A 22,004-nucleotide genomic window follows, 5' to 3' on the forward strand; every position below is an offset into this window, starting at 1 on the left:
GAGACGTTTCCTCGATTTTCATAAATCCATTTAAGAAAGTTTCAGACTCATTAATTCGATGTGTTTTTTTGCATAGTCCCATGCACATGGTTGTTGCAGCAAATGAAGCTTCTTATTACTAATTTAATTTTAATTCAGACAGCATACATCACACCAACCATAGCCATATTTTTTCTCGATCTTTTGCTTTTATCCAACGGCTTACAAGGCACCTAAGTGGCAAATTAGACATAAACAAAACGATTTTAAAAAAAAATCAATCTAAGCATCAAAATTTGGTTTATGCATCCATATAATCAATAGTTTCCTATAAAGCTCCTAATTGCCGACTAGCGATTTGTTCAGCATTGCTTTTATTTTGATTACCCTAACTTTTCTTTTTTGCGTATCTCACAAGTTAATGGTAATAGAAAGTAACACAAGAAATGTAAGACCACAATCTTTGTTTCCTTCTTTAATAATTTAACTTTTCAATCAAAAGAGTCTTAACAAATCCGATTGAAAACCTAAATTGTTATAAAGAACAACAAATAAACATAAGAAGCTACACCCCATTTGAAACGAAGCTAACATACATAAAGAAAACACACAACTGATTATAAAAAAAAACAACAACACATACAACACAAGGGATCTCTCTTACAAAAACAAGTTAGCTTAATTTTAAAAATAAATTTTCAACTCGATCCCAACTCATCAGAGCTTCCTGAAGGACACCTGATCATTCTCAATATGTTAACAGCTTCTCCCATATGCGGTCTACTCGATGGAACCTGAGAAGTGCAAATCAACCCTAGCTTTATCACAGCAACAGCCTCTTCCACAGGAAACTTCCCCTGCAGCCTCATATCAACACACTCCTCTGCTCTTCCATCTTCAAGAGCCTCTCTCACCATATCACAAAGAACCACAACATCATCTTCCATATACTCCACAGGCTTCTTACCCGTAACCACTTCAAGAACCAACACTCCAAACCCATACACATCGCATTTCTCTGTGATCTTCACCGTCCTGCAAGCAAACTCTGGAGCCATGTATCCCAACGCACTCTGTATCTTGCTGCTAAGGACATACCTGTCTAGCATTGGCAACAGCCTCGCTAACCCGTAGTCTCCCACTTTAGGCTCGCCAGAGCTGTCTAGCAAGACGTTGCTTGATTTGATGTTGTAGTGGATGATGTTAGACTGGTGCAAGTAAGCTAAGCATTTCGCTGTACCGAGGATCACATTGAACCGATCGTTCCACGAAAGAGTACTGCTACCTCCCGGTGCTTCGTGCAAGTGTTTGTATAAACTCCCACCAGAGAGGAACTCGTAGATGAGTAGCTGAAGAGACGTTGTCCAGTAATAGCCTTCGAGCTTAACAAGATTAGTGTGTCTTAGCTTCCCAAGCTTCTTCACCTCTCTCTCAAACTCTTCCTGTGACTTGACAAGACTCGAGACAGTGAGCTTCTTGATAGCCACAGGATACTCATCTCTGATAACAGTTCTGTACACAGCTCCAAAACCTCCTCTCCCTAGCTCACAGTCTTTGTTAAGCAAAGCATGTGTCCCAGTGCTGAAATCAGGTTCACCAGAGAACATAACAAGCTTCCCTGAGTTGCTATCAGTGGTAGGAGACCGGCTAAAGTCATCTCCACCAGAGAACGCGATCGGCACAGCTGATCTTGAAACCGTTGTAGCTCTCACTCTCAGGTTAAGAACCGTGATGGCTATCACACCAACCACAATGGCAGCAGCAGCACTGATGGCTATCAAGGAAGAGATACTAAGTAGTATTCTTTTGTGGCCAACAGCACCAAGAGGCGTCGCTTCACCGGAGTCAGGATCAAAAGTTGCGTTGGGATTCAAGACAATGGGTTTAGGCGAGACGGCGGGGCATGACTTGTTGACAACGGCACCGCAGATTCCTTGGTTTCCTGAGACGGAATCAGGGGAGATGCCGTTGAAGAGTCCACCTGCTGGGAGCTCTCCGGAGAGATGGTTGTGAGATATGTTGAAGGTGTGGAGGTAACCGAGGTTAGCTAACTGTTTAGGAAGGGTTCCGGTTAGGTCGTTGAATGATAAGTCAACTTCTTGGAGGTTTGTGAGTCTTGCCATCTCTGGTGGAATAGCGCCTTGGAGCTTGTTGTGTGACAGGATCCTGTTGACATAAACATGACAGACTCATTAGGCATGCGGTTTTTCGGATATTTTTGGTTTCGGTTTATTCGGTTTAGCCACACTCCCACTGAAGTGAACTGAAAAAATCGGTTCGGTCTGTTTTTTTTTTAGTTTCCGTTTTTAATTTTATTTCCTAAAGTAACTAATTTTTTTGGTTTTCTATTAGAATTCAGTATAATTTTCTTTAAAAATCAGATATTTGATTAAATTCGGTTAATTTCAGTTAAATTTGAGTAGTTTCCTTTAGTTCAGTTCGGTAATTTCAAAACCCTAACGAACTCAAGACCTTAACCAAACCAAAAACCGAAAAATTTTGGTTTGGTTCCAGCTGGTTCGGACAAAATGCGCAGGCCTTTGTATAACTGAACACAAGTTAAAGGAAAGGAGACTTACAAAGACTGAAGTGAGCTGCAGTTCTTGATGGAAGATGGGATAGTTCCTTCTAACATGTTGTTTTCAAGTCTCAACTCTTCCAAAGAAACAGCTCCACCGGTTTCTTTAGGAACAGTTCCATTAAGCTGATTGTGACTCAAATCCAGGACCCCCAAATGCTTCAGGTCCCCAATGGTACTTGGGATAGGACCAGTAAGAGAGTTTCTCGACAGATTCAAACCCTGCAAGTCTCTAAGACCCCCAAAACCAGCTCCAATCACACCAGAGAAAGAATTGCATGACAAATCCAACACCTGAATCTTCTTGACACCTCCAGTGGAGTTACCATCTTGAAATAACCAAACCGGAAGCTTCCCAGTTAGTAAATTCCCACTAACATCCAATGCCATGAGGCTGATACAGTTCCCTGTAGAGTCAGGCAAGCTACCAATAAACCCATTACCAGAAAAGTTCAAAACTTTCAGCCGCAGGAGATTACCAATGGACCCTGGAACCTCCCCTGAGAACTTATTCATCGAAAGATCCAAACTTTCAAGACTCCTCATCTCACCAATCCACTTAGGAACCTCACCGTCTAGCAGATTCCTCCCCAAGTTAAGATAATAACACAAACTCAGCTGCTGAAACGTGTCTGGTAAGTTCCCCGACAGAGAGTTCTCACTGAGATCAACACTCTTCAGCAACATACAGCTCCCAATCTCACTAGGAATGGGACCAGACAGCCTGTTCCTACTCAAATCAATCGCTCTCAAGTTGTTCAACCTCCCTATCTTCGTCCCCAACTCTCCTTCCAACTCGTTCCTCGACAAATCAAGAGACCTAAGAGTGTTCAAACTCCAAATCCCCAAAGGCATCGAACCAGAGAATCTATTCGAAGACAGGTTCAAAGAAGCGAGAGACGAACACGACCCAACACTAACCGGTATCTTCCCGGTAAGCTTGTTCTCCGCCACGGAAAAGACCCTTAACGACCCACATTGTCGGAAAAACCCATCGGGAAGCGACCCGGAAAGCCCATTACCGCTCAAGTCGACAACTTTAAGGCTCCCAAGACTCGAGATCAAGTTGGGGTTAACGGTTCCGGTGAGGTTGTTGTTGGAGAGAGAGAGCTTGTGAAGAGACTGAAGCTGGAGCAGTCCACGGCCTATACGACCGGAGAGAGAGAACCCATCGAGGGTTAGCTCGGTGACTCGATTCGTCCTCGGGTGGCACTTGACTCCGTTCCAAGCGCAAGGAGTGTAGTCGTCTTCGTTCCAAGACGCGAGCTTTTGGTCCGGATCTCGCAAGTCGGACTTGAACGCAACGAGGCCCAAAACGTCGTCGTTTAGCGGCGGGTCTAGAGATCTAACCGGAGGGGGAAAAGGCAAAACCACCGACAGGAAAAGGAGTGTAAAAATCGAAACTTTATTCATCGTTTCGCCGCTAACTTCTTCAAAATGTGCTGACTTTAGTTGCTGGAGAGCTTCATTTTCTGGGTAATCTCGAGCTGGAATCAGAAAGAAACAAAATTGATTAAAAAGGAGTAAGCTTTGTTGGTTTGAGATTTGGGTTAGAAGCAAACAACAAAGATCTTTAACACAACGGCTACATTTTCTACAGGGAAGTAAAAGACAAAACGACGTAGTTTCAGTGAGTTTTGACTTACTCTTTCCGGCGAAGGAGAATGTAGAATTTCAAGAGAGGAGCTTCTTGTTGAACGTTTTGGGATGAATTTGTGGAGAGAGAGGAAGCAAATAAAGAAACAAAGGAAAAGCAGAGAAGAGTGAAAGAGAAAGGGGAAAGGCTGTGTAATTAAAAGCTGCATTTATCAACGAGCTGTAAAGAAGAGAGAGTGGGTCCCGGTTTGGATGGACGTGGGGCCCGAGGAAGGTGGGTGGACTCATTAACTCGGTTTGACACGTGGATTAATATCGTTGGGTCTTGATGATATGACTTGGCATAATGATTGGCCAACTCATAATGAAAACTGAAAATACATTACTAAATAGCCATGGCTAAATAGTAGAACTTTCTTTAATGGGATACACATGCTCTAAAGTCTAAACCTTCTTGGTTTTGATTCAATTAGCTAAATATCAATCTTTCACATAATATGTGATCACGGTTGTGCTATTTTTCATGCAGTGAATGGGCATTTTGGGTAGTATGATGAAAAAGACAGTGGTAAAATGGTCACTACAATTTTTTTTTTTGTTTTGAAGAAAAAACATTAAAGTAAGCTGGTGAGGATGGTGACCTGGAAACTAATTTTTGGTGGTGTTAGAAATCTATTGTTAGTTGTTACATTAATAATTGCAACAACCATACTACATCATTAATTTGTTTGCAACGTCCTACAAAAGCCGACAATGTAAATGGTGGATAAAAATTAAACCATGTTTTTTTTTTAATATATATCATAAACCCTAAGGATTTGTGGTTGACTTGGAGGAAGAACACATGTTGATTTGGGATCTTCTGTTTGTGCAAAGAATCATCCATTATATGAAACTTTTTACAGATTGAAATGCGGTTGAATAACTAAGTGTTAAACACTTGGTGCCACAAAATAAAACAGTTAGAAAGACAGATAATAGAACAGGAGTGAATTATAAAACAATATAATGCACTTGGAATTATTTTATTGTAGTCTTCTCTAGTTCTCTTCATGTGTGAGATTTGGTCCGCGTCAAGACATGTTACCAGACTTCGGTCTCTCTCTCTCTCCATGCCGATGTTTGAATTTTAATATTCCTTTTGACAGTAAAACTATTTATTTTAAAAGATTACAATGGAAAATGGAAAAGAACTCTTTTCCCTATGGAGAGAAAACAACCCATCATGGAGATTTTGGAATTTACTATTTGTTTCTAACAAAGAGGCTATTTTAAAACATAAAGTTGAGGGTCAATTTCCAGAGCTTAGGAAGTTTTTTGGGCAGTGTGAGTGAGCCGAACATAGATAATTCACATTTACTATTCTTGCACTTTCCCATCTAATGTTGTTTACTCTTTCTTGGTGTATACATTATACACTAGTATTTATGTCCATATTTATTTTCTTACTCGAAACTTCATCTGTCATAACAGGATTGGCATTTAGAACCAAGTCCAACCATTAAAAGATAGAAAATGAATTTGTTCTGCAGTTTCCAAAATTTCTTTATTCTCCATGGTGTTGATTGGTAAATAAATAAATAATTTTGATAAGATGGGTGTAGCGCCCGTTAGAGAGGCCTATCTAGGAGATGCCATGGGTTCGGCTAATTATTAAGGCCTATAGACAAATCAAATAAGGCTTAGCACTATGTGTAAGAAAAAGGCCTCGGCTGATTAGGCCTTATGTCAAGTGGCCCTTAAAAGTCAAAAGATTTGCGAAAAATGTTTGGTTATGATAAAGTACGGAGCAACAAGTAAAATCGAAAAAATTATATACATGATCCAGTAATCCAATATTTTAAAATTCAAAAAACTATAAGAATCGTGGGGATTTCGGATCCAAGATTCTGATTCAGATTTGTGATCCATTTTTAAAGAAATAAAAATGATTAGCATTTGCATCTTCACTATCTCCACGATTAGAAAAGCCAAAGGAAAAGGAAAATTAAAATTAATTTTTAGATTTTCGTTATCACCGTATATGATCACAAAACACTGTCACTGACATAAACACCAAGTTTCTTACCAGTTTCCAGAGAATCAATACCAAAGAACAAAAACACACAACTTGTTTCTTAAACTATAAGCAAGATAAAATCATATCAAATCATTTCTTGATACACCGTTATCCTATATGTCCATATATAAATAGAAAACATAATGTTACAATCATTATAAAATCTTCATACATTCATACTCAAGTCTTTTCGATTTGTCAATACTCCTCTTTCTTCATCTGTACGTTTGCTTCCGTTTCTTTAGGTTTATTTACTCAGCTGCTTTACTGCACAGAGTATCAATGGAGGAAGAGCTCCATGTTTTAGCAGTAGATGACAATCTAATGGACCGTAAACTTGTGGAGAGAATCCTCAAGATCTCTTCTTGCAAAGGCAAATTATATTACTCAAACTTCCAATTTTTTATTTTCCTTTTAAATCCCAAGAACCAAGATTCTTCTATGTTATGGTATTATGGTAATATTACCTCTTAAATTTTGAAAACTGATTTACATTTTTTTTCTCTTTGCAGTGACAACAGCAGAAAATGGGATCAGAGCATTGGAGTACTTAGGCTTGGGAGATTCACAACAGGCTGATTCATCAAGTACCAACAATGTAAGAATAATCTTCAAGTTATTTAATCCTCAGAGGACAACATTTTGATTGGTGTAGAGAGGATCCAATTGTGTAAATCCAATGACTTTGTGACATTGTGTTGTATTTTTACAGGTTATGAAGGTGAATCTTATCATAACTGATTACTGTATGCCAGGGATGACAGGTTTTGAGCTGCTCAAGATAGTAAAGGTGTTTAACAATTTTTCTTAGTAATGAAAGTCTTCTTGAGAAGATTCAGAGCCTAACATTTTATTTGGTCTTTTGTAATTGACAGCAGGAATCGTCAAATCTAAAGGAAGTACCTGTTGTGATATTGTCATCAGAGAACATTCCTACTCGCATCAACAAGTAACCTTCTTATTCCTTATGATATGACATATTGCTGTTCTGTTTTTTTTTAATGATTCAGTGGTGAATTAAGATTCTGTTATTTTCTTGATGATCTTTGCAGATGTTTAGCCAGCGGAGCTCAGATGTTTATGCAGAAGCCACTGAAACTGTCGGATGTAGAGAAACTCAAGTGTCATCTCTTAAACTGCAGAAGCTGAATATCTGCTCTCATAGAGTAATTTTAAAAAAAAGATTGTGTTCCTAAACAATGTCAAAGATCGTCTTGGTCATCTCAAAGACACTTCCTGTTATTTATAGATTTGTGAAAAAACCAATAATTCTCTCTCTCTCTCTCTCTCTCTCTCTCCCCCTCTCTCTCTCAGATAATTATATTTTGTGAGTTATAAAAGTTTTTTGGGGTCAGATTGCGAGGAACCTTAGACTACAAGAAACGTCTAGAATTCAACGAAGCAACAGTAGATAGAATCTGAATTCAAAATAAAAAAGCAACGAAATTAAACATCTCTTCCACCTATGATCTATGCATTTGTTGTTAATTTGGTGAGTGATGAGATGCCTTTCTTGGGCCGGTTTTTCACGTTTTGGGATCCGTACTTTGAAACTTCATTAAAAATACCTTTGATCATTATCACTTCGACCATGTGAATGGCCTTTTTGGCGATAACCAAACCGAACCCAAATTTAATTCGGTTAATTTCGGTATAGTTTTCAAAAATTTTGGTTAACCAAAAACCGACGGTTCGGTTTCGAAAAATCGAAGTCGCAGGGCTAATGGACACATTCCAAGCATATTGATAGGTGTTGAACTGTTGATTGTTTGTAGATTTTAAAATAAATTTTGGTTTTAGATTAAAAAACACTTGACAAGTCATTCAAAATTTAGATTATAGCTTCAGTTTTTGTAAAAAAGCTGTAAAGTTTTTTTTGGCAAAATTTAACAAATAAATTTCTTAAAGTTTAGGGAAATTAGTTTTCAAAGTTTTTCTTATCATTTTATGAACAGAAACCAAAATCCGTAAAGTTTTTTTTGGCCAAATTTTACTTTTTAAAACCAATAATCAAATGAATGTTATTTTATTTAAAACTCACATAAAATTTGCATGATATAATAGAATTTCTATAATAACATAAAATAAAATTTTAATATTTAGTTTTATGAAATAAATATATGTATTTTATCTATATTGTATTTTCTTTATTTTATTAATCATGAATCATTGAGGTATTATTTCTATATAATAAAATTATAACATAATTTGATACGTTTATTCAAATAAAACAACAACTAAAATCAAAAAGCATTAAATGCTCTATTATATTGAAAAAAATAAACTAAACAAATTATCATTCAAGCTTAAAAAACAAAATCTACAAAAACCCGAAAAACTAGAAACTAAAAGTTAAAAACTAAAAACCAAAATTATGTACACGGATATTTCGGAATGATAGTAACAAAAATAGTGAAAAGGATTGGGGGTATGAAATATTAATTAAAGAGACGAGAATATAAAAGTAGAGAGTATTATTACATATCCTACAATATGTACAATACATACACTCACTGAAGAAGAAGACAATATATTTATGCTCCATTCCACAAGCCTGATAATTATTTCTCTAGACAAGATGACAAAATATACATGTTCCATTGTATATAATGTAAGCTAGACTCGAACTTGGTTCGAGGTAAGAGAGCTGCTCATTGCAGTTGAACCGGAAATCACTACCAACTCCAAAGATCTGGGGAATCCAAACCATTGACACTAGTTTCACCACAACCATAAATAGCCTCATGATGATGCTGAAGATGTTCTTCTTCACACACCAATATTTCTTGCCACACTAATTGCAAGTCACTCTCAGTGGAAGAACCATGATGATGATTCTCTTCCTCTTCCTTCATCGTGGTCGTCAAACTTGGACTATCTTCAGAATGCATAATGATCTCATCATGATGAACACAAGGCTTGATCTTGGGTGATACTTCTTTAGTGTTACACGTGTGGTTTCCTATGTATGTGATGTTGAACATCTTGGATTCGGGCTCTAGCTTCTGCACTTGCTTTGTTGCCTTGCACCCTTGAGTGAATTTATGTGTGCACCGAAAGTAACTTCTGCAAAACATTAATGATAAAAAGAAAAATTTAGATCAAATGTATATAATCCATAACCAATTAAATACAGACAACATAGGTTGTAGATAACATTTACACCAAAAAAAAACATAGGTTGTAGATATAAATGCGCCTCATGTATAATAATATCCCGGCAACATGTCACATATCATCAATACACACATATCTCAAATATGGATGAATACACAATATGAGTAAAAAATAACCTTGGGAATATGGCATTAAGAATCTCCTTCTGTCCATACTTCCTCCATGAAAATGCGTCATCAAGTACGGTCGACTCTACAGTCCACGTCTCCGATCTCTTCCTGCTCAAAATGTTGTGAATAAATTAAATACATTTGGCTTTTTATGTAATTATTATTCTTGCGGCCTAAGCTAAATATCCTGTTTATTTGTGGACCAACTACAACACTAGATGCTTAATGATCGCCTTCTTTATTGGTATGAATCCAGATTGATATTTATATTGTATGATCAACATATAAAAGAAAATAGAACCACAAAAGATTATATACAAATTCTGTATCATTATGGTAAATAAGTAAAAACGGAGACGTAAGATTATAGCCTAATGGTTTTCATGTAATAATTAGCTCGGAAATAAAAAGAGGTAACCGAGAGAAGGTTAAACTTACTTTCTTTTGTAGCATCCTCTTTTACCCTTAACGGGTCCAAGTCTTTTCCGACTATCACCGGAATCCTCAAGCTTGCCGTCGTTGTCGCAGGAAGCATTTTGAGAGCCTTCAACGGCGGTGACAAGAGAGGAGGAGGAGGAGATGGGTTCTAAGGAATCAAGAGCAGAGATTGAGTTATTGAAAGATCCCAAGATTTTAGCCATCAGATCATCCGCTGAGTTAAGACCCAACCCATGTTGAAAGAGGAGATGCTGAAGCTTAGTGGCCACCTCGCGGCCTTGAACGAGTTGGTGCCTAGCTTTTAGCTTTATTGCTTTGTTATTATTAGCAACATCCATTTTGGTGAAATTGAGAGAGTTTTTGGTGGGTTTTTCTCTCTCTATTGGTGTGGGTGATATGATTAAAGGGAAGAGAAGTGTGTGTAAATATAATGGAGATAAGAACTTGCAATGATGAGATCTTTTTTTGGAGAGAGGAAGATGTGAGGAAATGAGAAGGAAGAGAGAGATGGGTTAAGACAAGAGAGTGTGATATAAACTTATCCACCCTTTTCATTTGCTTAGGAGAGCCCCGTGACGTTTTCCCGAATGACAGAGCGATCACGTCACTCGTCCCTTGGAACGGAATAATACATAGTTTTTTTTTATCAGCCTTGGATCGCAATTCGTATTTTCACTGATTGCATATCATTTTCTGAAATAGAATCCAACTCTTATTTGATCTAGTAAGATATTGATTACATAAATATTAATTAAGTTGAAATAATCATATGAATAAAAAGTAATATCGACTTTTTGCTATAACAGTATAACTCATTCGCTTTCCAGTTATACTAACCTACCAGGTAACTTCGTTAATTATAAAATACGGTGCATCAAAACTCAAAAGCAAAACGTCTCAGCTTCTACTTTATTTTATATTGAACTTTATTTTATAATCTTTTTTTGAAAAGTACTAGTCACTTTCGATGCATTTTCGTGAAAAAATATAGTTAGACTGATAAACCCTAATTTCTTTAATAAAGAGCATATGTTATTTTGTGAAAAGGTATAATAATATTAGCTTGTATTTTTATATCTATTTAATTTACTTCTTTTGTCGTAATATCATAGAAACTATTTTAAGAGGTGTTGATAGTCGACTCACTGGTCCCTCACTATCTTAATGCATCATCGTATAATACATCCGTGGATTCTCTTCGCTTAAATATGCCTACCTGGTATAGTCGCCCTCACTCATCTAACCAAGTTTTAACTAAAGATTGGTGATATTTATACAAACCATTGGAAAATTTGATAACGAAACAGTACAAAACTATATGAATCTGTAGACGTTTATCACTTTTACGGTTGCGCAGGTACATGAGTTTTACTGCAGTGTTGTAAATTCAGGGAACTAACACGATGAACTTAAGCCGAAAAATTTCCTTTTTGATTCCTTTATATAATTTCTAAAACACAATACTATAAGGACTATGTAAAAATGAAATTTCCTTTTCTTACTTACGGCGTGCTATATTTCTTTTTTTATCTTTATTTTTTGTAACTGGCGTACTGTACTATATTTCGATCCGCAGTATTTCTATTCTAATTTTAGTGGTCCTTATGGAAAAGCACTAGGATTTTCTAGTTAGGTAAACAATAAGTTGTAGGTATGCAAGAGTTAAATAAAAAAGTTGTATGCAAGTTTAATACTAAAATACAAAAAGAAGGTTTTTGTTTGTTTCAAATACTTTTTTTTTGTTTCTTATGATTCTGCCAGTTAATAATAATTTTCTTAAGAAATTTTCATTTATCTAGTATTATATATTTTATATTAATCAAATTTTTAGATGATGAAAACTGTGCTATCAATTTGCATACATAAATTCTTCCATGTTATTATCATTCTATTCTAAGTTAAGTTTATTTAAAAAGTGTTACTGTCGATTATGTTATATATATATATATATATATATATATGTATATATATATATATATTCTTATCGGTATATTCACATTATGTGAATTCTTAAAGATCAAACATGCGCACACGTTAGATAATCCATTGATTTTTCTTTGCTAAGGTTTTTATCTAGAGAATCTCTGATGTATTACTCCATTTTTATTTTAAAATGGGGCACCACCAAAAGAAAGTTGGGTTTTACTCGAATGTATTATTCCATTTTTTATTCAAAAAATATTTCAAAATGATTTCACTTTTATTTAATTAATAATTGTTAGTAACACATTCTACTTATAAAAATTATCAAATAACCCCAACTATCTTATGTTTATAAAACTTATATAAAAAATATAATTTATTTATATTAAACAATTATTTTAAAAAAGTACAATAATCATATATATATATATATATATATATATATATAAAAGATAGCATAGTTTGGTCAATAATGAGCATTGGAATATTATTTTTACAAATGGTCAACTAATGCATTCATAACGAATAATGAACTTTTTTATCTTTGATTTTTTTAAATCGAGCAAGAAAATGTTGAAACAGTCATTTTCATCGGTTGGACAATACTTCGTCGATTTTGGCAGTTCCATAAATGATTTACTGAATTATTAGATCACTTATTTTATGTTATATTTATTTTACTTTTTATGTTTAGTTTTGGTATTCTTATTAGTTTATGCATCTTTATGTAAAATTATTAAATAATCTTTTATAGAAATCATATTTCTTTTCATGTTATTATATTGTTTTTAAATTTAAATATGAAATAAAAACATTCAAAATTTAAAGGACTATCGTATAAATAAAAAAATTCAACTTCAAAATGAAATAATGAATAAGATTACTCCATAAATGGAGTAATACTAAGGGCATCTTCATCTCTACTCCATTTTTTTTCTCTAAAATAGAGTAAAAGTGAATATGGAGTAATGAATGCTCCAACCCAACTCCATAATGAAATTTACTCCATAAATGGAATAATCTATTTTTTGTTTGTTCATCGCTCTATTATGGAGTGGAAAATAGAGTAGAATTGAAGCAATTTTACTCAATTTTCACTTTTACTCAATTTTGAAAGAAAAAATGGAATTATACATTGGAGATGCTCTAACCATTACTCTATTTTGGAGTTAAAAATGGAGTAAAATTGTAATATATTTTATCCCACAATGATATTTAAAATAGAAAATAGAATAGGGTTTGGAGATACTTTTAGTAGACTAATTAAACTGCAAACATATGATCACTGACCAAGCAATTTTACAGCTCAAACTAAATAAAATAGTAACTACTGACTAACGACTACAATTAGGAAATAATTTTAGTTTTAAGTTATTTCGGGGTTAGCTACCATATAGTACACCTTCAGAAGCCAATAACTTCTGTTCAGATTTGAAGGCAGATTCATAAATGAGATGCATTATCAATGCTCTAAAGTGTGGTTGTTGAGTCACAACTTTTTCATTAATTGAAAAAGTTGGTCTCTAGTCGAAGTTTGTATGTAATGAGATATAAAACAATTGGCAAATTCATTAATACATATTTTAGTTATGTGGTCAAAATTATTAGGACGGCATTTTTCTAATTTAAGAGTCTTTGCTCACAACGCATCTTTAATATAGTGAGAATAGTCTCAGAGCTAGGTCGACCAATAGAAGAGATCCAATAAACTATTTGATAACTATTGATTTGGTCGCCCATCGGAATTAATTTATAGTGTTACAATACTGTTTTTCAAGCGGATGATGCGAGGAAAAGTCAATGGGAGAATATGTGTTAACAAGGAAATAAACAATAAAAATGATTAAAAGTATACTTGTGCTTAATGTAATCTGAACATTAGCTGTCTTCTTAGAATTTTTTTATTGTTACTTGTTAGTATCATCCATTAACAAATCGGTATTATAATTACATCGATTGAAAAGCTCCCCAGTGGTGACCTATCTTTTGTTTTGGAAGGCGGCCTATATATGTCTACTTTAGAAAAAGTACATTCCATTTGCATTATTTATTTCCTATGATACAGTATGATACACTTAAAAAGATATGTATTTTTTTGTCTATTGCATCGAATGCATTGGACATATATTTTCGGTAGATAGATAATTAGTTACTGTTTTGTTCAAAAAAAAGAAGATAATTAGTTACTGTTAAAGAACATTGAACCCACCTCTTTTTTCTTTCCTTTTCAAGATAAATGAACTCGCCACTAGTTGAAATAGATAACCCTAGTTATATAATTTATACTAGCTGGCGATATGGGTCCTGCGCGGAACAAGATAGTAAAATGTTTAAGTTACATACTTGTGATCACATATATTATAGTTTAGCTTGACATTATACTATATTTTATTCTTGTTTTGAAAACTGGACCGGACCGACTGATCTGACTGTGAATCGTCAATATGGACTGGTCTGACTGGTCTTACTATGAATCACCAATATAGCCGAGTCCGATTTAAGTTAAAACTCAGATGTGATCTAGCGCTAAAACTAATTGAAAACCGGCAAAACCAGTGACCACATTTCTAATTTGCATAATTTATTTCCTTTTTTGTGTTACAGTTTAACGCAAATATTATTATAATTTGTTTCGGAAAAAATTCTATTGTTACTCTTTTTTTTATTTCAAAGCAAATAAAGCAGAATTTGTTAAACCAATTCTCATTTAAAACAAAACTTATGATTTTTATATATATATATATATATATATATATTATTAGATAAACCCACAGTTATATAATTTATATTGTTGATATTAATCCCTAATCATTACTGCTATTATATTGCCTAGTTCCTAACCTATGCTCACACCTAAGACTAAGAACAAAACATGTTCCATCGAGCAAACTCTTGCCTACCATTGCAAACAAGTTAACTAATCTTAACAAAAACTATTTCTATTGTAATTCTACTCATACAGTTATGCCCACTTTTCTTTATTGCAGCAAAGTTTCTAACTGTTTTAAGAGAACATACTCATTTCTAAAGACCCCTAATATATATTCTCACATTTATCAGATCTTTTTAATATCTTCGCAGCTCCCTTTAATCCATGTATGTTGTTTTTTGAGCAACATCCATGGATGTTTATACTCTTAAAAACATTATGTCAAATCACTTGACACATGCATAGAGTTTTAAGTTTTAACTAATAAACGCTTTTTAGCCACGATAAACTTCAAGTTAAGTACCATCACGTTTTCTAACAGTTTTGTTGAGTAGGTTCAATATAACGGTCAACATATTGCACTTTTATTATTATAGGATCGCATCTTAAATTATATATTTTGAAATGTACATATGTATAGACATATAGTATATGGTTTAAATTTTCAAATGGATCAGCGTATAATTAATGAAATATAGTAGTATCATCAAGTTGTGTAGACAACTAGTATGTCTATTTATAATACTATAATGTATATGTACTCGAAAGATAATTTAATAAGGGGTGGAGGGTGGGGGCTATTGTCTGTGGATAAGCTATATATGGTGACTGATCAATCACTACAAGACAACACCCCTAGCTAATTAGCATGTTGGAGGTTGTACTAGTTTCAAGAAATTTATGGCATAAGTAATTTATATTACACACGTACTGTAAGATTTAGGGTTCTGATGATATTAATCTTCAAATTAATTGACCACACAAAAAGCTGATATATTTTATGAATAGTTTAAATTGAGGAGGGGTTGAAATTGTTGAAGTTGCTTATTAGTGTGGTAACTGTTATGTGATTAACAAACATTGAGTTATAAATTTAATCGATTAGAGTGATTAAGATTAACTTTGTTTAGCCATTCTATACGGCTCAACAATTTCATATGATTGGAACGGTCAGTGAGCGTGGATCAAATATGTACAGTTGATTGAGATGTGTTGATAGAATTATGACAAAAAGTGGTGAGTGGGTATCGTATGCTGAGGCCAATAATTGTACAAACAACCCAAAACATTTGTCTTTTTACCAAATTAATGTGGTGCGATCAAAAGGGAAAAATACACAAAGGAAAAATGGAGGAAGCTTCATATATCATGTCTACAATGAGAAAGTTCTCATTGGAAAGAGAATATTTTTTGTTTGTTAACATACTGATAAAAAGATTTATAAAAGAATTTACATGGAAAAATACAAAAAGGAAGATATAAATTTTTGATTAATTGTTATAAGAATAATCCACAAAGCTGAAGTCACAACGTTCTGGTAAAGAAACGGAAGCTTCTTCCATGACTCTCGTGCTGTCCCTAAAATATAGTCACAATCTCCATAGATTCGATTTTTTCTTCCAAACCCTAAAATCGAATATATATTATATGTTGTTTAATTGTTTTTAGTTTGAAAAATCATTTCAATAAATGTGTTCTCTTCTAGAAAATGACATGGCAACATTTCGAACGACTGAGAATTTTCCAACTCGAATTTATATATATATATATATATATATATATATCAATCATTTCAAGATGCGTTTCATTTTTTCAAAACATGTAAAAAATTCAGTGAATTTGTCGCACAAAATTAATATTAGAAAGTTATAATTTAGGGGTGTTCAATCCGGTAAAACCGAACTAATTAGAACCAAACCGAACCAAAATAAAGAAAGTGGTTTGGATTTAGTAATACCGAATGGATATTATTTTCAAGAAACCACGTACGGGATATGATTTCGTATATAAATTGATCAAACCGAATAAACCAATCAGTTAAAATCTAGTGGTATAATTATATGTAATTATATAATATAATTAATAAAATATACATAATTTATTTTACTGATATGATCTTTATACTTAAAATGTTGATTTTAGCAATTTAATATTTTATTTTAAGGTAAATTTTTTTTTATCAAATTAAACTAAACGTAAATTTTACTTTTTTTTGTTGACAAATATGTGTGCTAATATTCAGTTATTTAATAATATTATGAATTACTAATTTGTTCTTATTTTTATTCTATAAAAATTATTATTATAAATTTAATATGTTTACTAATTATTTTAAATAGTAGAATAAAAAATAAAATAGTCTATTTAAAAACCAAAATATTTTTATGTTATATTAAAGATGATATCTAATCATATAAAGAAAAATTCATAAAATATTATAGGGAAATTGCCACAAATATCACATTCATAGTACCACTTTTCATGTTTACACTAACCATTTTTACCTTCATTAAAAGTGAAGGGTAAAATACAATTGTACCCTTAGGGTTAACTAATCTAGACTTAGGGTTTAGAGTTGAGGGGTGGGGTAGAGTTTTTAGAATGTGAAATTTATGATTCTAATAAATATATAAATAAATATTTTAAAAATATATAATTTTTTTTGAAAAATAGTTTCAAACATAATTTTTCGTTTTTCAAAAAGAAATTTGAAAAAAAAATAAAACAAAAATTCGAACAAAAAAAATTCAGAAAAAAAATTCAAAAAAAAAATTTTATAAAAAAGTTCGAATTTGAAAAAGTATAATTCGAAAACATAAAAAAATTACATTTTTTTTCTTTTTTTTTATTTTTTTATTTTTTTTATTTAAATAATAATTTATTATATATATAAATAACAAGAGCATAAGAATCTTTTGCCACTTAATAAAAAAAGTATTTTTGAAAATGTCTTATTAGTGGTGGTAAAAATGAAAAGTGGTACCATGAAAGTGGTAAACATGTAATTTCCCCAATATTATAAAAGATAAATATATTTATGGTTTTTGGTATAAAACTGAGTAAATCGAATACATTATATAAATCAAATTAAACTAAAGTAGATATGGTTTTAATATGTTATATTTTTTTAAATACCAAAAAACCGAACCGATATCCAGATTGGACACCCTTAGTTTTTTTTTTGGATCAAATGACACCCCTAGTTATATATGAAACGCAAAGGAAACTACGGAATTGCACTTTCCGTCCAAAAGCTTAGGAAAGTTTTTTAAAAGATACAACTCAGCTCATGGTGACCTAAAACAACCGAGGATAGTCTTTTGAACCACGTAAAAACCCAACGTGACCATAAACCCATGCCTTGAGCTCATGTAATAAGTAATAACTAATAGGGTTGATTAAACTTTTAACAACTAGATTCATATATTTGTTCAAAAATAATAATTAGGTTCATATTTATCTAAAAAACAACTACGTTCATATACATGTGTGAGTGCAGTTCTGAACTTTTAACAAGTACGTTCATACATATATAGTACGTGTGACGTGTGAGTACTGCAGTTATGAACTTTTAACAAGTAGGTTCATACATAAATATTATATGAGTGTGGTTCTTGATAATTTTTAACATCATGCATGTTAGCATGTAAGGATGTGATAACGAATGCTGGTTATGCAACTCCCTCTCATCTCATTAAATAAAGGTCAATGAATTTTCAAGAGAGGGAAAATATTGCAACCAAGGGAAGTTGAAGATACTCCCAAACCTAGACTTGTAATCAAAGGTAAACTAGACTAGTAAATTAAGCATTAACTATATTTTTTGTTTTAGTTTTTTTGGGAAATTTAAGTTTTTATATTTTTGTTATTTTTTGTAATAATATTTGTGTTTAATATTAATTTATTTAATATAATTTTGATAACTATGTTAAATATGTCAAGTTGCATAAATATACACTTGTGCTATATGCATTTCAGAAATTATTTTTAGACTTTATTCCTAAAGTTTGCAACATATTATATTTTCTTAATAATTCTTAATATAATTAGTCAAGAATATTCGTACCCAAAAACTCTGACTCGGAATCGACCTGAAAATCACAGTCTCATACTCTATTAGACCTTGTGTATATACTTGAACATTTTTAAAATGTTATATCCGAAAACCAATATCAAAACTAACCCGAACCAAAATATTTTTAACATATTCTGTTAAATGTATGGCATTTGGTTAATATGGTCTTTACTAACTTTAAATAAAATCACATTTAATAAATATTTTTTAACCGAATAATCTATTTAAAATCGGTTAAAGTAAATGATTTTATATGAATATTTATTTTTATTAAATCTACTTGAACCCCATTACCAAAAACACAATGGTGAACATAATAGTGGACACGTGTAATATATGGTTGAAGGTAAAAACACAGATGATTAAAAATTCATGTGGGAAGATCACAAAAAATGATTCGTTGATAATATCAAACGGTTATTAAAAGGGAGTTGGGATTATACTTGTTGCCTTTATTTTTGGTAGTCCACTAAGACAAAAGTAGTTATAGTTATAAATATACTTTTACGATTCAAAATAGTTACATATATACAAATTGTTTGGACATAACCTTTATCAACCGATCATGTTCCTGTTTTAATAGAGTACATTATATTGTACTTTTAAAAGGTGGGATTACTCTTGTACAGAAGCAGTACACGCCGTGGGTTTTGGATTTGATTTTTGTTTGGTTTGTTTCAAACCCTACAAATGACTAAATGAGTAGTAGTTGACCACTTCCTGCACCCGTGAAGAAGAATGATATAATTACGTTAATTATGTACGACGATCATATATGATATTTGCTTGAATGTTCTAATTTCTTTTCTTCTTTTGATCAACTGAATGTTCTATTCTTTTGCTTAATGTTTTACGCAGATTGTTAAGAGGTTGGAACTCATGACGTTGCAATATGAGATTGTTTTACTTTTTTTCTGTATGAGAATCCATTTGCAAAGAGACAAAGGAAAAGAACTACTAAGCCAATATAAATAATTAATTACGTTATTAAAACAGCACGTTGTTCTACTGCTACATGATGTCTCCACCACTGAGATCAAACATGTGTTATTTGCAATGGCAAACAACAAATCTCCAGGTCGAGATGGTTATACAAGTGAATTCTTCAAAGCTGCGTGGGACATTGTTGGGGAGGACTTTGTGATTGCAGTACAATCCTTTTTCAAGACTGGATTCTTGCCAAAGGGGATAAATTCTACAATACTGGCTTTGATCCCAAAGAAAGAAGACTCAAGAACTATGAAAGACTTTCGTCCTATATCTTGCTGCAACGTCATATATAAAGTCATATCAAAGATCCTTGCCAACCGTCTGAAGATCATTCTCCCAAAATTCATATCTCCCAACCAGTCTGCTTTCGTCAAGGACAGACTGTTAATGGAAAATGTTCTATTGGCTTCTGAATTGGTCAAAAGCTATCACAAGGACTCGGTCTCAGCAAGATGTGCTCTTAAGATTGACATATCAAAAGCTTTCGACACTGTCCAATGGCCTTTCTTACTCTCTGCTCTTACTGCCCTTGGGTTTCCTAGCGGTTACATTGTCTGGATTGAGAAATGCATTTCGCTTGCCTCTTTTTCGGTCCAAATAAATGGCAAACTAGCGGGGTATTTCAACAGTAAAAGGGGGCTTCGTCAAGGGTGTGCTCTGTCCCCTTATTTATTCGTCATATGTATGGAGGTACTTTCAAAAATGCTTGACCGAGCAGCGGTTCAGCGGAAGTTTGGATACCATCCATACTGCCAGGACCTACAGCTCACACACTTAAGCTTCGCGGATGATTTGCTTATTTTCTCAGATGGTCGGAGAAGCTCCGTTGACGGCATTCTTGATGTTTTCAAAGGCTTTGCAGAGGCTTCGGGCCTGCATATTAGCATGGAAAAATCTACTCTCTATCTAGCCGGTTTAAATGATACAGAAAAACTAGACATGCTCAGCCAGTACACCTTCTCCAATGGTGATCTTCCGGTGCGCTATCTTGGGTTGCCATTGTTGACAAAACAAATGACTGCTCAAGACTATGCCCCACTCATAGAGAAAATCAGATCAAGAATAAGTTCTTGGACAGCGAGATTTCTCTCCTTCGCAGGGAGACTCCAGTTAATAGCTTCAGTAATTCACAGTCTAACTAACTTCTGGATCTCTGCATTTAGACTACCTAAGAAATGTATTCAGGAGATAGACAGTTTGTGTGCTGCGTTCTTATGGTCTGGTCCAGAGTTAAGCACAAAAAAAGCAAAGGTCTCGTGGAAGGATTGTTGCAAGCCTAAGGATGAGGGAGGGCTGGGCCTGCGATCAATCAAAGAAGCAAATGATGTTTCATGCTTGAAGCTGGTTTGGAGGATCATGTCATCTAAGACGTCGCTATGGGTTAGATGGATAAACAGATATTTGATTAGAAAGAATTCTTTCTGGTCGGTTAAGGACAGTAGCTCTCTGGGATCATGGATGTGGAAGAAAATATTGAAATATAGAGCACTGGCGATGGGGTTCTTAAAAGTGGAAGTCAACAATGGTTTATCGACATCTTTTTGGTTTGATCGATGGTCCCCCCTGGGCAGACTTATTGATCTAACAAATGGCAGAGGTATGATTAATTTAGGCGTCAAGCTTACTGATACAGTGGAGAAGGCCCTGCGTCATCACCGCAGAAGAAGACATCGAGAAGAAATATTCAACGTCACAGAAGAGAAGGTCACAGCTCTAAGACTGCAAGGCCTGAATCAGAATGAGGATGTACACTTGTGGAAAACAGGGGATAACAACTACACAACACACTTCAGTTCCAAAGCGACAGGGAATCTTATCCGTGCTGAGCAAGCGAAGGTCAACTGGAGCAAAGGTATCTGGTTCCCTTACAATACTCCTCGATTCTCTTTTATGGCTTGGATTGCGGTTCAGAACAGGCTCCCCACAGGAGATAGGATATTAAGTTGGAATACGACGGCGAGTACGGCCTGCTGCCTATGCCCGGAACCGCTAGAGACTCGTAACCATCTGTTCTACAAATGCAAGTTCTCTGAAGAAGTCTGGAAAAACCTTACATTTAAACTACTGTCCCTGCGTTATACAAATGAATGGGAAGAGGTAGTCCGGCTTCTAACAGACCAGACTAGCAACTCGACCCGTCTGTTCCTGATCAGATATGTTTTCCAGTCGACTCTGTCTGCTATCTGGAAGGAGAGGAATGGCAGACGACATGGAGAAAGCTCTCATAGCCCTGCAACTTTGATCAAAGGAGTGGATAAAGCAGTTAGAAACCGTATATCCAGTTTGCGTCTCCTAGGGGTGTGCAAGTATACTACAGCCATGGAAACATGGTTTTCAGTCAGATAAACTTTGAGTTATTTTTTCTGTCT

At 33.9% G+C, this 22,004-nt stretch overlaps 3 protein-coding genes across 5 annotated transcripts; 1 reads left to right on the forward strand and 2 right to left on the reverse strand.

The window, feature by feature from the left end:
- Positions 1 to 428: 428 nt before the first annotated feature.
- LOC106368084 (probable LRR receptor-like serine/threonine-protein kinase IRK) lies at positions 429 to 4,443 on the reverse strand. Its single transcript, XM_013807971.3, has 3 exons — positions 4,204 to 4,443; positions 2,559 to 4,044; positions 429 to 2,145 (listed from the first exon to the last, which is right to left on the reverse strand). Exons 2-3 carry the CDS (start codon positions 3,968 to 3,970, stop codon positions 678 to 680), a joined length of 2,880 nt encoding a protein of 959 aa, XP_013663425.2. The 5' UTR covers positions 3,971 to 4,044; positions 4,204 to 4,443; the 3' UTR covers positions 429 to 677.
- Positions 4,444 to 5,772: 1,329 nt separating this feature from the next.
- Positions 5,773 to 8,884, forward strand: LOC106364945 (two-component response regulator ARR17-like). Of its 2 annotated transcripts, none has more exons than XM_048741186.1 (5): positions 5,773 to 6,585; positions 6,725 to 6,810; positions 6,925 to 7,002; positions 7,091 to 7,161; positions 7,265 to 7,421. In XM_048741186.1, exons 1-5 carry the CDS (start codon positions 6,495 to 6,497, stop codon positions 7,359 to 7,361), a joined length of 423 nt encoding a protein of 140 aa, XP_048597143.1. In that variant the 5' UTR covers positions 5,773 to 6,494; the 3' UTR covers positions 7,362 to 7,421. The 2 variants fall into 2 exon arrangements, with proteins under 2 accessions (XP_048597143.1, XP_013659875.1); XM_013804421.3 differs by having other exon boundaries at positions 5,781 to 6,585; positions 7,088 to 7,161; positions 7,265 to 8,884.
- LOC106368083 (probable WRKY transcription factor 70) lies at positions 8,670 to 10,461 on the reverse strand. 2 transcript variants are annotated; one of them, XM_013807970.3, is made up of 3 exons: positions 9,938 to 10,461; positions 9,506 to 9,607; positions 8,670 to 9,278 (listed from the first exon to the last, which is right to left on the reverse strand). In XM_013807970.3, the coding sequence occupies exons 1-3, from the start codon at positions 10,273 to 10,275 to the stop codon at positions 8,888 to 8,890; spliced, it is 831 nt and encodes a 276-aa protein (XP_013663424.1). In that variant the 5' UTR covers positions 10,276 to 10,461; the 3' UTR covers positions 8,670 to 8,887.
- Between the last annotated feature and the right edge of the window lie 11,543 nt (positions 10,462 to 22,004).

Source organism: Brassica napus, chromosome A9 (assembly GCF_020379485.1).
Source record: "Brassica napus cultivar Da-Ae chromosome A9, Da-Ae, whole genome shotgun sequence".
NCBI lineage: Eukaryota > Viridiplantae > Streptophyta > Magnoliopsida > Brassicales > Brassicaceae > Brassica > Brassica napus.

What these genes read in the sequence shown, in the direction of transcription:
- LOC106368084 (XM_013807971.3), bottom strand. Translation starts at nt 3,970, where the DNA reads ATGAATAAAGTTTCGATTTTTACACTCCTTTTCCTGTCGGTGGTTTTG. An exon ending in TGCAGCTCACTTCAGTCTTT is followed by an intron (nt 2,146 to 2,558) that starts GTAAGTCTCCTT and finishes TTATGTCAACAG; the next exon opens with GATCCTGTCACACAACAAGC.
- LOC106368083 (XM_013807970.3), bottom strand. Translation starts at nt 10,275, where the DNA reads ATGGATGTTGCTAATAATAACAAAGCAATAAAGCTAAAAGCTAGGCAC. An exon ending in AGAGGATGCTACAAAAGAAA is followed by an intron (nt 9,608 to 9,937) that starts GTAAGTTTAACC and finishes CATTTTGAGCAG; the next exon opens with GAAGAGATCGGAGACGTGGA. An exon ending in CTTAATGCCATATTCCCAAG is followed by an intron (nt 9,279 to 9,505) that starts GTTATTTTTTAC and finishes AATGTTTTGCAG; the next exon opens with AAGTTACTTTCGGTGCACAC.
- LOC106364945 (XM_013804421.3), top strand. Translation starts at nt 6,495, where the DNA reads ATGGAGGAAGAGCTCCATGTTTTAGCAGTAGATGACAATCTAATGGAC. An exon ending in ATTCATCAAGTACCAACAAT is followed by an intron (nt 6,811 to 6,924) that starts GTAAGAATAATC and finishes GTATTTTTACAG; the next exon opens with GTTATGAAGGTGAATCTTAT. An exon ending in ATTCCTACTCGCATCAACAA is followed by an intron (nt 7,162 to 7,264) that starts GTAACCTTCTTA and finishes TGATCTTTGCAG; the next exon opens with ATGTTTAGCCAGCGGAGCTC.